General features: G+C 33.6%; 1 protein-coding gene across 10 annotated transcripts in view; it reads right to left on the bottom strand.

The window, feature by feature from the left end:
- Positions 1–635: 635 nt before the first annotated feature.
- The window catches only part of tutl (turtle), a 327,343-nt gene continuing 311,462 nt past the window's right edge, over positions 636–16,516 (bottom strand). For 6 of the 10 annotated variants that reach the window (XM_065357958.1, XM_065357962.1, XM_065357963.1 and 3 more), the window contains 4 exons: positions 16,147–16,335; positions 12,718–12,945; positions 11,887–11,968; positions 636–2,928 (listed from right to left, as the gene is read on the bottom strand). In XM_065357958.1, coding sequence (XP_065214030.1) covers positions 1,680–2,928; positions 11,887–11,968; positions 12,718–12,945; positions 16,147–16,335 — 1,748 coding nt within the window. In that variant the 3' untranslated portion in view covers positions 636–1,679. Of the gene's footprint in view, positions 2,929–7,640; positions 7,699–11,489; positions 11,577–11,886; positions 11,969–12,717; positions 12,946–16,146; positions 16,336–16,516 lie in introns of those variants that run through there. The other 4 variants (XM_065357964.1, XM_065357967.1, XM_065357968.1 and 1 more) reach the window with 3 other exon arrangements.

The following is a 16,516-nucleotide window of genomic DNA, read 5'->3' as shown; positions in this document are numbered from 1 at the left end:
TGAATTTTTTTGGCATTTTTTGGAAATATGTATGTATTTGCCAAGTGCCATTTTTTCCACATATTTCAGTGAGGGGAGAGGTTGGTCAGAGTAGTTCAGTTTAAAATCAAACCAATATTTGAATTTGGAGTGTTCAAATTAGCAAAAATCATTACGTCACTTTATTTCTGGTTTGTTTTTGAATTTTAATCAAAATTAGAAGCCCTGAATCATTCACGTGCAGAGTTCAAATTTTTTCCTTCATCGTGAGGAAGGTGGGGGGGGGGTCAAATATTTTAAAAACTTCATGTACTTCAACCAGATGGAAATTTGTGGATATTCTTTGAAATTATTTCCAGCTTTTTTTTAATTATAATCAATTTTTTTGGAAAATATTGTGTGTACCTAATATTACTCAAAAATATTGTATTTTTGTACAGAAGGGTCCAGTGCCCATTGAGAAAAAAAATCATTGAAAAATAATCGTCCAAGAAAGTTGAGCTCTCCAATTTTGACTCGCCGGAATATATTAAAAAAACTAAAAAATCGTTTGAAAAAAAAACTGATTCCTCCATATAAGAAAAAAATTTAATGCTCTATAGTTTTGTTCCCCTTCACTTTCGTTTCTTCATACAAGTAAGTTTAGTAATCCTTAGTTTTTCCTTTTCTTTTTTTTTTTTTTTTTTTTTTTTTTTTCATTTCAACAAAATAATAACCGATTTTCTGTGATAGAAAATTCAAATCTCATTTTCAATTTCTTCGTAAAAAAAATCCAGACAAAAATGATGCTTTAAAACAACAAGAGGGGAAACAAAATATTATAGAATAGAATATGAAATATTTCCAATCAATACAGTGTGATTAGTTTTTTCTAAAAGGCTTAGTTTTTGAGATAATTTTGAGCAAAGTTGAATAAAAAGCTCAACTTGAGAAAAGGATTTTTCAAATTGACCACGAATTTTTAGATTTTCACATCATAAAATTCCTTGCTCCAATAATTATAAAAATTTCTTCAGTTATGAAAACCACCAGACTGAACTTCTGAAACCATCTTCAGCCCCAAGTTTCATTTTTAATAACCATTCACACGTCTCCAATGACACCCAAGTCTTTCATCGAAACCTCTCACTTGCCATACAACCGAATGAATTCGTCCAAGAAAACCTACATACACAATCATACATATAAAATATCTTAAAACTTTCGAACACAACGAATTCCACACAATAAATACAGGGTAAGAGGGAGGAGGAGGAGGAGGATGAGGCAAGAAATCAATTCGATAAAAATCTAAATACACAATTAGGTATTACAAACAATAATGAAAGTACACAATTATCATCGTAAGAAAATAAATAAATTAAAAAGATCAGAAATTGCGACAAACAGTACGTATGGACTGAGGAAAAGGGAAAATAAAAGATAGGAAAAAATTGGTAATCAGCATAAAAGTACAAGTACATTTGAAAAATGGTATTTCGGGATAACATTTTCATACATATAGGTATATAAGTAGTAATCGATATGGTAATACAATACTCACGAACGAACGAACAAAAAAAATCATCGCACACAACATCATCATCATCATCATCATGATCGTGGTCATTCATCATCGAACCGGAAATAAGCGCGGCGAAGAAGCGAGATAAAGTGAGGGATAAAACAAAGGCCAGCAGCAGCGTTAGCCATCTCAGATCTCAGCAGATACTCTCAAACTCTTTTAATCGTTTCATCTGCGCTTGTCTGCGTTTATACTCGTGGAACTCTTCCTTCATGGCTTGTACTCTGGCCTCGATTTCATCCTGTTTCGAGTGATGGGACGACGACGCGATGGCAGGTTTGACGCGAACAGCCGGAGGTAGCGGTGTTAGGACTAATTCGGTAGGCGTAGGAGAGGCGGGGAATATCGGATCGAATTCGTAATGATCGTCGACGCTCAAAGGCTTATTGCTGGTGACCGACTGCGTCGGAGACGGCGTGTAATCGAGCCACGTTCGCAGATACGGCGGTTTCGCCGATAGCATGCCGGACGTTGAGGGTAGGGGAGGCGGCGGAGGTGGCGCTGGTGGATGTCTGTAGGGTGGCAATCGAGACCATTCGGCTGTACCGGTGCTGCCGGTTTGATGGGATGTGTTTTTGGATCCGAGACCGCTAGAGCTGGACCGGCTCTCCGGCGATGTCTCCGGTACAACGCTGACCGCCAGTTCGGGCGCGCTGCGGGCGTACTTGATGTGTCTGGCAGCGGCCGATGGTCTCGAAATACGCGGTTTCAACACCCTCGACGGACTGTACGAGTTCAGTATACGTTCGTTTTCTTCGCGAATCGCCTGCAGCGAAGGTAACTCGTGACCGAACGTATCGTGACCGCTGCGAAGCGTCCGTTCGGCCGAACTAGGCTGCCGGACGGAGCTCAGATCGCTAAAATAGGCCGGCGACATCAAAGGCGATATGATGGTGGAGGCCGGAGAACTGGACAGGAACGGGGTGTATATGGCAGAAACGGCAGCGTGATGGGGTGTCTGGCCTTGAGCTACGTTTCGACTATCCATCGAGATCTCCGATCTCCTCGAACTGTGATGATCCTGATGCTGATGAACCAAAACCACCGCCGATCCACCGCCGCCAGAACCGCCGCCAGGGCGTGGTTGATGATGATGGCCGAACGGAGCCACGTCTCGGAAAGCCGGATGTGTCAGGAAACCGCCGTCGTCGATCGAGCTACTAATGCTGCTAGAACGCGAACTACTGCTCAGGATGAAGCGTCCGTCCGGCGCTCGAGATATGGGACGGACGCGTCTAGCGTGCAGTTCGTTATCGTAATCCGCCGATGATTTGCCGGCGTCGATGCCATCTCTCGAGTATATGCACGTGCGATGCGGATGAGCGACGCATTTTAGCATCATGTTGAACACGTTGTTCATACGTGATATTCCGGCCCTGTCAGACCTGCAAAAATTACACACAAATGCACACGTGCTAAATACGTACGTTATGGTAATTCGATAATAGGTACCTATGTAATAAAATGCGCGTATAGATGTACGCAAACAGCATGTGTACCTATGGGCCTAGTTTCTAGATAGGCTACTCTCTAAATATATTATCAACATAACTATTACGTCTAGAGGCTAATTAACGTGATTTTTAAAAAATGTGTATTCATGTTTACGCGTCTAGATATACCTAATGCACTCGATTAGTCCTATGTATAATGCAACGCAAAACCATTCCAGTTCACACATTCGCAATAATTCCAACGAAACCAACACCCAGATCCCTTTTACTTCAGTATTTTTTATTCATTCCAAATCTAACGCAGTTGTAAAGGGAACCCTGATGCGATTATTCGTCCATAAAAGCTCTGTAATCAATTTTCAGATACCCTGACTGATCTTCAGTCCTTCACAATATCTAATTTTCTACTGAATTGCCAAGTCTCCACGATACGAGTAAATAATGCTTCTAATATGGAGTATTTTTCACATTAGAATTGATCAAAATACGGTTCTAGGACATTCCCTCGAATACATTTTCCCAAATGAAAAAACCCTGAACCCCCCCCCCCCCCCGAACCTCATTTTCCCAAGTGCATTTGAGTGGACAAAAATTGATTTTTTTTTAAAATCATGAAAGTCTTGATATTTTGTGGTAGTAAAATTTCTTTTTTTTCAGTCAAAACAGTAGAAAATCAGTTTTCATCAAAATTACCAAAAAAAATCTTACTTTTTGCAGGAACTCTAAAAAAAGACCCATTTTTTGTCAACTTAACAGGAAAATTCTGTTTCTTCACAAAATTTCCAGAAAGTCAACTTTTTCCACCAAAATCTCACTCCTGTCATAATTTGCCTAGAAATCGTACTTTCTGTTTATCGAAATACCAAAAAAAAAAAAAAAACTCACTTCCTTATCAAAATTGTAGAGAATTAAATTTGAAAATTAAGTTGGGGGGATTATTTAGGGGGAATGGTTGTTTGGGGAATATTGATTCGGGAATTCGGATTTGTGAATTCGGTAGTCAGAAGAGAAACGTTCGAAAAAAAATTACAGGGAGAAATGGTCATTCACGAGACGTCAATTTCCCAAAACCTCACAAAGAACAGTTGAGAATTAATATCAAAAATGGTAGGTAGTTTCCAATCAACATTCTACCTTCCCTAGCATTTCTTTTCCCTTTTTTGACCCTATATGTATTTTCAGCGAAAAAAAACACTCCTCAACAAGACGCAGGAAAAATTTCAAGTTATTGAATCAAATACACATTTCCAAACTCCCTCTCACCCTCCTCACCAGCTTGAGCCGGCTGAACTTATGAAAAATTTAAAAACAAAAATTTTGTACCCAAACCGGCTTTTTTTTCAATAGCCTGTTTTTCCAATGAACACCAATAAAATTCGTTCAAATTTGGCATTTGGGTTCAGTTGAGTGTTAGATTGAAAGGGTTCAAGAGGGGATGGCCTGGATTCAAAATTGAAATTTCATCAACGTACGATAGTAAAATTACAAATTTTCAAAAATTCGATAATTTGAAGAAAATTTCATCACAATGAATTTTATTTGACTCTATTTTGTTTTCAAAAATCATTTCCCCCCTTTTTATCATAAATTTTAAGAGAAAAAAAATCTAAAAAGGACAGAGACTATGTATAAAAAACGCCATTATTTTCAAGTTTCCAAAATCATGAGAAACATTTTCGGTCAATTTACTCTAGGAGCCCCTTCCAAATGTCATGAAAATACCAGAAAATTGTACTTTCTCAAGACGTTCTGAAGAATTGAAGCATAGGATTGAGAGCAGAAAAGACCGAAGGAAGAACACCATTCTCTCGCCTCACTAACTTTTTACCTTACCCTCTTAACGACCAAAATGATGATAGATCGAATTTTTTTTCAACTTACAATTAGTTATATTAATCATTTTTTCCCAATATCTTGCTAAGAATCTTGGAATTTCAGTTCATGTTGAAAAGGGGGCAAGATGAAGGAGGGCATTGACGAAAATTCTCAAATTTTTGCAGTTTTTTTCCATCTTGCACTCATCCCCTACTCCTTCTCTCTATCTTTAAAGGGGTATTAAAAGTAATTTTTTTAACTGTATGAAACCATGAAGTATCAGCCACATCAATAGAAATATTAGAATTTTTATAGTTGTTGTTCTTGTCGTTGTTTTTTTAGGAAGAAAAAAATAAAAAAATTGAAAATGAGATTCAACTTGCACCCCTCTCTCTTCCAACTGCCACTGAAAATGGGTAAAAACGATGGAAAAATCAGAAAAGAATTGCTAAAAATATTATATTTATTCAGAATTGAGCTCTAGAGTGGATCGCGAAAAATAATGTTGGAAGATTTAGACCAAATTCAGTGGATCCCTTCATTTTGAGTTTCAAGTCACTCTGAAAAAATTTTGGCTTCGTAAAGTTACCCTGGATGGGAAATATGGGTCCTCAAAGAGGAGTTTTTGAAGCAATCAAGGTTTTTCGCTTCAACTCCGACCCAACCTGTTTAGGGCGAAATGGTGTAGTCCCAAAAAATAGTATTCGAGATTTTGCATCAACCTCGGCCGTTGCCATCAAAATCCAAGACCATGTTTAGGGTTCTATTGAGAGGTTGGCATTTTCTGGTCGTTATTGACAATTTCAAAATTTTGAGAAAAACAGCCAAAAAATTATCATTTTTTTCGGTTTTTTAAAATCCGCAATGTTGACCAAAAAATTGGCACCACTGTGTTCCAAAATATTTCCCGAGTTTCAGAAATGATATCTTTCCATGTTTTGGCTTTTGGCTTCATTAATGGGAAATATTTGAGAACAAAACATTTTCAAAACACGAATTTACCCAAAAATAAGTAGGTAAGTAATTTGAAAATTTTTAATCTCTCAGTAGAACCCAAAAAGTCGTCTTGAATTGTGATGGAAATGGTCTAAATCCTAAAACAGGATGGTATATGGGGTTAGAACGAAGAAGACCACGATTGTTTTGAAAGTTCCCTCTCTTGGAGGAACCATATTTTCCCTCCAGAGGCACCTATGAAGCTAATATTTTGACATGAATATTGTTTTTTTTTTTGGTCGGGGTCTGTCCAAAAATTTCGATCACGCTGACGTTTGAAAACGTGAAAAAAAATTGTTTAATTCTTCATAATTATTATTTCTGACTTCTACAAACTTAAAAAATATATGCGATAAATTCTCGTCATCGTGTTCAACTTTTAAAAACAAAAATGACCAATTTCAAACATTTTGATATTACTTATGCCATAATCTCTGGCATTTTAAAGTGAACTTTTATACACCAAATCTGACTTCAACTTGTAAGGACTTGAAAAAAATAACCCAAATTGTTAAAATTATGTCAATTTTTCAAAAAAATGATTTTCTGCTATTTTTCAAACTTTTGGTCTATTTGAGATTCTACGCATTAAGTCATATGTACTTGACCAAAACATATACCAATTCATGATTTGAAATTTCTCTTCAGCAGGAGGAGACTTTACTTTCATTTTTTCTTAATTTCCTACTATCAATTCAAAATGAAGCTGTCTCCACCGAATTTAGTTGATGTCTTTTGAATAAATCCATGATCAGAACAGGTCATTTTCAGGAAAATTTCAACCCTGTTCCCTTCTCATAATCATTTCCACATTATTAATGTGTACCTAGGTAATAATTTGCCGGGCGGAGTCTCTGACCTTCCTGGATTCGAAGTTCGTTCAATTTTAATCGTATTTTAAGCCAAATCCCACAAAAATTCTAAATGTAGGTATTCTTCATAACATCAAACTCGAACACACGAAAAAATTCAAGCATAATTACTTAATTAGTAGAGAAAATTGGTCAAATTCACGGGAAAAGAGGTGTGATTAAACTGAAATAATACTTAACTAGAAATATTCAGATCATTCCAACGAACAAACCTTCGCAACCTTCGTATTCATTCAAATCATTTCACACCAAACGAGGGAGAGGGTAGAGTAAATTTCAAACGCATTTTCAACCAAATAATCGCATTTGGCCATTATTTCCAATACAACTGCGTTGATCATCCACTTTCATGCTTTGAAAAAAAATTGGTTATTCCCCGATTAAAGCACTACATTCAAACAACCTTACACATCCCATCACCACAATTAATAACCAATTACCTATCTTATATTATAAAATAACACAAACTAACCAAACAAAAAAAAAAACAATCATGCTAATAAAAAATAAATACGTGAACACACAAAAGCATTTCAAGTTCAACATATTAGATATGCATACTTATGCACAGTATATCAAGTTATAATTTCACATAGGCCTAATAATGTATTTCAGATCTACGAATACCCCAACTGCGCACCCACCCTTCTTCCATTACAAATTCAACTACACCCCTTTCGAGAACTAAATTTTTTCTACTCAATTTCTAGTACTCCGATACACAGAGATAACACAGTTTACAGAAGAAATACACTAAAAAAAAGCGCACCTCGTAAATAATTATACGTGATAAATTTCACACTAGCCAAAAATCATTTTCAAACAGTTCGAAATTTCGTAAATTATTTTAGTTGTTTATTTTTCGTTTCAGAGACTTTCGTTTGTGTATGAGAAATGAAAATGAAAAATAAAAGCACAGAAAAAAAAACAATGGTGCAAGTGAACATTATTTATAAATACCAGTGTGTGCTCTTGTGCAATATATTATCAACAGCTTGCTAATTCATCACCTGTAATCCTTCATTATGGCAGCAAAACAAAGAACAAATAATCATTCGTTATGTATTATATAAATTAAATAGGTAAGTAGTAATTACGTAGTAGGTACTATATGAATTATGAATTACAACGTAGTATAGGAATCAATTTCATTTAAAGAGTAAAAATAAAATCGAATTTTACTCAATCCACGTATTTTTTTAAAGGTGAAAGGTCAAACGAACGGTATTCACGTTTTTGTGCCCTTTTATGTTGAATAAAATTGTAAGAAAAATAAAAACAGCAAATAAGCCTACTTGGGAAAGAAAGTAGATTAGAATTTCGAAAGTGGAAAATTCCTACAAAGAATAGGTAGGAAAGTACCCACAAATATGTCAAAAATGAGTAATTCGTGAATTCCGATGAAAATTTATCAAAGAATTGAATTTTTTAAAGACATTCTGATAACAGAACTGAGTACACGTTACACAAAATTAATCTTTGGAAAATTTTGTATCTCAAAATATGCTTTTAATGGCTGACAATAAATACGAGTTCGAATAAATTTATCAAGCAGTTTTATACAATTCGAATAATTTAATAATATAAATTCGGAGTTGAAAGACCAAACTGATCGTTTGAAAAAAATGAGTGAAACTGTTGATATTGGAAATAATTCGACGCATGAATCAATTTTTGAAGAATCGAGAATTGAATGAGCAACCCAAGCAGTTCAAAGATTCAAATAAATTAATTTGCCTATTAATCGAGCAAAATTTTAGAATTTAAATTCTAAGAAATCGGATCAACTAAAAATCAACTAATCGATTGATTGACTAACGGACAAAAATATCAATGTTGAGAAAAATTTAAGCAATCGATCAAATAAGCAAAAAATGTATTCAAACACGTAATCAAAATTCCAAATTTTGATTTTAAAATATTTAACAATGAAAATTTGATCATAAAATATAGTTTCCGGGCTCAATACCTTTAAAAATTGAAAAAAAAAATCCTCAAATTCAGTTTCTCAATTTCCAGAGAATTATTAAGCCAGGATTGAAAGACATAAATCATAACTAATGAGCTGGAGTTTCACAATAACTCAAATGGACCCCAATTTACAAATATTTCAGTGGTCAAAAATAGGATACCAGGCAACATTTCATTTTTTTTTTTTTTTGTAAAATGTGTCCATGAACGACAAATTTTTCATTTTTTTTTTTTTTTTTATAAATCATCACTGGAGAAAATTTTGGATTTGAAACGCTATACGAACAGATTTTGAAAATTTGTGCCTTACTCGAGACGTACTTTTTCATTTAGACTTCTTTTGCGAATAATTTCCACAAATCATAAAAATCTAAAAATCTGTTGGACGCTCCGGAACGGCTCGAAATCATTACTGGTCGTTCCAAGAGGCCTAAAATAGCGCACAAAAGAAAATTTTGGCTTTCTATCTTACTTCGAACAATTTTTGATCATTTTTATGAAAAATATACTTTTTAAAAAATCGAAAAATAAAATTTAGCACTTGAAATTGCAGCTGGTGTTGTATTTTTAAATGCACGCCAGATTTTTTGGTCTGGTTTAAAAAGTTTTCTACAAATTGGAATACCTCTCTCCTGATTTTTTTTTCAATCCAAAAGCATGACAATTTCATTAATTTTCAAAAATTGAATCCACTATAATTTTTTTCAATTTTTTCTCCCATTTTTAAAATTACTATCTTCTGTACGTAATTTTTTCCAAAACATTCGAAACAAATTATTATAAAAATAAGAAAATAATAAAATAAAATTGATGAGAAATACGTCTTTAAATATTCAAAAAAGAAAAAAAAATACAATTCTTGACCAAAATCTAGGACCGTATCAGTCACCAAGTCACTGATTTTGCTCACGTTTTTCACCAGAGCATGAGAACATTGAGAACTCATAAGAAACTAAGAAAGCCCCCAATGCTAATTTATTGAGCTTCCCATAAGAAAAGTTCAGAGTCCTACATGGATTTGAATTTTTCAAAATAGGCCATAAATTGCATATTTCTGGTGAAATCGAATATCCAGCAGTTATTGTCCTTGAGAAACACCGGTCTGATGACCTTTGGATTACATATGTAATATGTACAATCGTATTCAGAAGCTTAATTTCAACATAAGAAAGAAGATGGTATCTTTTAAGGCCCAATTATCCCCCAAAAATTACTCAAAATCCAAAAAAAGTGCGACTTTCTCAACAACCAGTAAGTTTTGAAGGGTACTTTCGAACTCCATTTTTTCCAAAAAATTCTTCAGCACTAAAAATGTACGATTGAGCAGGTACATTTCAGGAAATCTTTTTTCTGAGGTAGGTACATTCTCATGGCCACACTATTTTGAAGACCATTTTTGAGCATTTATTGACATTTTACAACCTTTTTTGAAAGAAATTTCAATTCCAAAAAATTTGTACTATTTTCCCTACTTGCATCGAAATTGGACCTCTGAACGTGATCATAATTTAAATTCAACTAAACATTAGGTTTTCCTATGGTTATTGTAATTGCCCATTAAATTTTTTCTGCAGATTACACATTTTTTTTTTTCATTTTCAAAGCTATTCCATACTTTAGCAAAAAATGAGGAAAATTGGTAACCGAGTGACCGAGAAATACCCTCGTTAAACATTCAATTTTGTACATTGAAAAATTCCAAACGTAGACAGGATGACATTAAATAAATGGAATTTTACCACCATATTTATTTCATCTGGTATCGAAATAAGATCATTAAAATCAAATAAAAATAAATAAAATATAGACGTAAATTAGTGGGCCTGAAAAAGTAACCTAAATTCTTTTCATTTCAACACCACTAATTCCATCAAAAACGCCCAACCGAATACTCCTACGAATGAAAAACACATTTTATTTATTCCTTCACCCTCCACCTTCTTTTCGAAAATAAAATACTGAAAAACAAGACACCCCTAAACGTGAAAGGTGCAAAAACGTGCACCGCAGAAGAAAAAAACACCATTCGCAACATTCTCAAGTGGGCACAGAAAAACGCCACCAAATCGTGTTAATGATTAATCATGCGTATATTATATGTAAATATAAAACAGTGTAGTAAGAAAGAGTCGTAAAAAAAATGGGTACAAAAAAAATAAGAAGAAAAACGTATTAATAAAAGCTGCGCCTATTTGTTAGGCCCAAATCTCGCCCAAAACCGACCACCAAAAACCGTATGGTCGATTACTTGAAACATCAATTCATCATTCAAAATGACAAGAATGGATCACCTTAAGATATTCGATTTTTTTTCAGTAAAATTTCACCGGATGCTAACGAGATGCCCATTAAACAAATGTGGGAATCTCGTTTCAAATACGAGTAAATACGAATCATAAGGGGGAGGAAAAAATTTTCAAGTATCGTTGAAAGTAAAGCAGTGCATTAACAATACCTCGTTTCTTTATTTTCTTTTTTTTTTCAAAATAATAAAATTTTAATTTAATTAAAAAACGACGAATCGATATTTAACAGTATGATTATCTTTTGAGCGAGAGCTAGATCGAGATATTAGATTGTGATGTAAAGGTTATTAGGCCTATTCGGCAACACGTAATATGTATATAAAGTCGAATATTAGATATTACACACGCACACGATATGAGAGATAATCAGGCGTATATAAAAATGCAAGCGATGATATGATATGAATATGATACGAGTAAATCAAAAAGGCCAAGGCACTATACGTATATGTACGAGTAAATAAATAGGTATATCAGAGAGAAAGAATGACAGAAAGAACGAGCGAAAAAAACAACAATAAAATCATCTTACTGTATTTTTTTTTTTTAGTCACATAGATATGTAATTTACGGTGCAAGCTCTAAGCTGAAGTCACGGTACGTATGTGATTCGGCAAGCCTGTATAAAAACACACAAACATTAAGGGGAACCATCAATGGGAATATTTTAAACCTCGTATTCGATATTCGGCGATCCATGGTGGGGGAATTTGTTAATGCACAACTTTACAATATTACACGTAAGTAGGTAGTATCTTTCGTTTCCTATACAAAGATCGGTGATCAGATCACGTAGGTGGACATACATAAATAAGTGGAGAGAAAACAAACAAGTAGAAAACACGGTCATGCAGCCTTTTTCTTTTCAATTTGATTTGTTCAGTACCCTTTGCTTTGGCAGTGATACGATGAACTAATGACACACTTACTTGTTTAATGGTACTTGTCTTACAGTTGGAATTTGGCCACCATTACGAGCATCGGTGATTCGGCAGGCTACCATGTTATAAGCTGAAACAGACGTCAAAGGACGGTAATAATTAGGTTGGATGTTCGATAATTTGCATACTCTCGCGCCGTAAATACACACACAGGTACAATTTCAGTGTTGCCAGCAGCACATGGTGACTTTTTTTTTCATTCAGCTTTACGTTAGAAAAATCAAAGGTGGGTTTTTTCAGATACCTTTTCAAAATAATTTTTTCTGAGCAAGTATAGATATTCATTTTTTTTTATTTTGAGCATTTTTTTGAATCAATGTTGAAAAGGTGTTTCAATTTGCAGTAATTTTTTCACTTTCTGTTAAAAAAGTCATAAGTAAGTAAGTTTTTCTATTTTTTTTTTTTACCAATCAAAGAAGCTATTTAATTTTGGGACTTGAAAAAAAATAACGAAATTTAAATCGATGAATAAAAGTTGAAAATATTACAGAATATTTCAAATTCTTCAAAATTCCAGTACAACTACATACATCTTTGCAGCTATTTGGCAACACTGCTAAGTACACAAGACCAAAAAAAAACATTTTTCAACGTGCTCCGGGAATTTTCCATTCAAACGTTGGTTTTGCTCCTTCATCACCGAAGAGCAATTTTTTTTCATTCTTTTACGAATAAGTAACTAGATAGATAATCCACGACCTCGACGAAATACACCACATACAATATACCTACACTACATACCTCTAGTAAATAGGTAAGTAACCATTAAACAGATAGGTAGGTAAGTCTAGGTAGAGATATTTCGTAGATGAAACGTACCTTTTTCTTGTCTCCTTCGTTTGCGTTTATTGCATATTTTGACCGCGCAAATGGATAATATTATGGCAACGATGAAAAATAATATTCCGCCGACTACGCCGGCCGTGACTGCTTTTTGTTTAACGCGAGCCGGAACGATGAATTTTACTTCTTCGCTACTTTCGTGGGTACTGTTACTATGGGCTATAACTCGCAGAAAATACGTTCGTCCGCCGACCATGTTTTTCACTGCAATCGCCATCGGCGTAATGAGAAAATTACAAATTGTCTCGGCAAATTCGAGCAAGAATACGTATAGACGTACAGTACAGATAAGTAAGTAAAGAGAAACTTTAGTGGAGTAAAAAATTGATTAATTTTGTGAACTTAAAGACAAGCAGTAACTATGTACTAGATGCTATTTATTTGAGCAGCTGAATTTCGCAGAAGTATTGCGAATGGTCTTGACATGTTCACTAGAGTTCTAAACAAACCTCATGATAATTATGATTCGTGGTCTGTGTTATAGAAAAGAAAAAGATGAAATCGAAAAAAATCAATTCAAAAATTTGATATTAGCACCTCATCTAAAACCCTAGCAAAGCATAGGTCACGCGAACTTATTCAATTTCATGAAATTTTGGAGACTCATTAAAAAAAAAAAAAAAAAAAAAAACAGATCGAAATTTAAAATCAGCACATTTGAAAATCCCACGAATCGCAGATCACGAAAATTTTTCAGTTTTTTAGATAGAAATTCGAAATTAACACCATCGAAATCATAACAAATTACACATTAAGTACATTATATGATTTTCAATTTTTTTTTTTTTTAAATACAACCAAAATTTGAGGACTACATGGAGAAGAACGCAGTGCGTCAGATTGAAATTTTGAGTAAATCGGTTTCATAAATTGAAGAGACGAAGTTCAAGGAAAAAAGTACACCTTAGAATCATACCCAGTGTCCAACAAAATTTTAAAATGAAAAAGGAAGACCTTGAAAGGGACCTTACAATTTATAAAAACATTTTCAAAATGAAAGACCCCCTCCTTCAATAAATATAGGTATAATTTTCAAAAACTACAAAGAAAAGACTTCAAATCAGTATTTTTTTTAATTTAGAGCTTTGGCTATTTCATTTTTCAAAAAATGAAAAACTTACTTTTTTGTTGAATTTTCATTAAAAATAACGATTTGAAATTTTCGAAAAAAAGAAAAACCTTCGTACAAAATAACACTTTTTCTTGACTTTTTTCAAACCTGATCGAAAGGATTTGTTAAAACACTCCAAATGTTCGCCTTTTAGAATCTTTAATTATCATTTTATCATCAAATCCTGCATTTTCTCGAGTATTTTTGAAAAATCCATGCTTTAACTATGGAGAAAAGAAAGGGAGAGGAGAGGGGATCACAAATATTCCAAGTCATTGAAAAAAGTTATATAGAAATCAAGTTTTATAGTTTTCTAAGTTTTCGAAGACGCTGATTCTGCTTCTAAAAATCATTTTATCCGTAAATCAAAATATTTGAGCCCCTTAAAAGGAGTTAAGAGAGTTTTAAAAATGAATCACGGATACCAACGTTCAAGTTTCTAGAGGCACTGATTCTCAATTTGGCATCCTTTTGTTATCAATCTTAAAACTAAACTTCTGGAGGGAGGGTAAGGAGGGGTCAAAGTTTTAAAAATCGCAATTTTGGTGCAAAAAAATTAAGGGAAAAATGAAAAATTACATCTGATCAAGCCTGAAAAGATCCAATCCGATCGAAACTATTGATCTAATTAGATCAAATCAGATCAAATTGAATCGAGAGAATGATCATTATTACTCGGATCCAATCTGATCAGATTCAATCTAATCCGATGACAACTCTGATTTGATAAGACCTCTTGGGTTGGATAATTGCCCCATTATTCAACTCACGTTTAAAAATTGAGTTTTTCTGAGAAAAATTCCACTTAGAACTTTGAAAATTTGTTACAAATACGAGTAATTTTTACTCTCTTTTCAACGTTTCTTTAAACGATGCAAACAAATTTGATCCAATTTTTGCTGATTTCAATTTATTATGCTCAAACGTTGGAGTTTCAAAGAGAAAGTTGAACTGTACAAAAATATGTACTGATGAGACTCTCTTTCTCAATAATTTCGAAGACTGTCACATCACGAGGCAAAATAATGATAGTTTCCTAGCCAAAAATTCTAATCCTAGTTTTGTCCAATTAAATTGATTGGTTGCAGGTTTTGAGTCCTTTTGAAATCATTAGCAAATTCTTGAATTGTTCAGTTTTGAAAAAAATCCATCATTTTGAAATGCCAGAACTCAATTTTAAAAAATGGTCAAAAAATTCACCAGAATGGTTAATCGTGCTGTATTTTTTGAACACCAGAAAACCCAAAATTCCACCAGGACATTATAGAACAGCTCAAAACAATCACCAAGATTTACCTAATTTAGGACGTGAAAAATAGAAATTACGCAAATCCAAATTTTGAATAGATTTTCAAATTTTAGAACCAGATTTTGAATCTTTAAAAATTTGCCAAAACAAAATCTGAAGATGAAATTCAGAACTTTATTGCCTAATACAAAATTGTTTTCTCCTTATTGAGACAGCTGTTTCAATAAGCGATCAAAATTTACAAAAAATTTCAAAAAAATACATTTTTTTGAAATGATAAAATTTTTTTTCAAAACCAACAAATACAGCACTTCAGAGGAATTTCACACCTTCGCTGAGCTCAAATGATATAAAATTTCTTCAAGTTTTTTCAAATTAAAAATATATTATTATTTTACGAAAGAAAAACTGCCATGAAAAAATTTAAATGTAGCAGAGGGAGGAGAAGGCATTACCCATTCTTTCAAGTACAATTTAACAAGACCATCGCAAGAAATTTATAAAAATATGACAATTTTTGAACCCCTTGAAAAAGTGAAGAAATGATGATAAGCTGCTTCTGTTACCTAGTTTAATTGAACTACGCTGATCGTATTGTGCTTCCCTAAAAGAATTTTTTGTAAAAATGTATTTTTTAATCAAGAATTTGAGAAACTTGAAAAATACTCATTTTAAGGACTCCTGGGCATAGGTAAGAACAGAAATAATTTTCAATAGGTATTTTCAATTCTTTTTACAAAAATCACTAATCAGAGATCAGAACTTTTTTGACACCCTATACTTTGATTTAAACTTGAAATTTTTTCAATAGGTAATTTAAAATTCACAATCGTTTCATCGTTTTATAAATTCTATGGAATTAATGACAGGAAGCGAGGGCAGGGTAGGTAGTCCCTCCACGGTTGGAACGAAAAACAGCAAAAATCATAACAGGGTTGCCAATTAACCCGAATAAAAACACTCCACATTTCAATTTTAAAAAAAAATCAAATACTCCTCAAAAAATATAGTATAAATATTGGTACACTATTTTAGGTCAACTCACCTAAATACTTGGTCTCATCGGACCTGATCTTGCTCGACCTAGTTAAATCTTTCCAAACATCGTCTATTCTGTACATAATCGTATAATACTTGACCATCTCCGGTCTTTCTTGAGGAGCCTCCCACGAAATAACGAATCCGCTATCGACCTCCTGTACAGTAACATTTCTCGGAGCACCTGGTCTCGGACCTGGCAAAACGAAAAAATCACCGATTATAAATCTCGAATACCATCTCCACAACAGAACCGATCAACACTACGTCGAGCACGAGTCTAGCGTAAACTTTTATTTTCTTGCATTACGCATTTCATTTGAAAAAATAGAAAAGAAAAAAGAAAAAAAACTCGAACGCAACTAAAACAAAACGAC

This window comes from Planococcus citri, chromosome 3 (genome assembly GCF_950023065.1).
Source record: "Planococcus citri chromosome 3, ihPlaCitr1.1, whole genome shotgun sequence".
In the NCBI taxonomy this organism is placed as follows: domain Eukaryota; kingdom Metazoa; phylum Arthropoda; class Insecta; order Hemiptera; family Pseudococcidae; genus Planococcus; species Planococcus citri.
The sequence above is the reverse complement of the archived record's forward strand: the minus strand, read 5'-3'. Positions and strand labels throughout refer to the sequence as shown.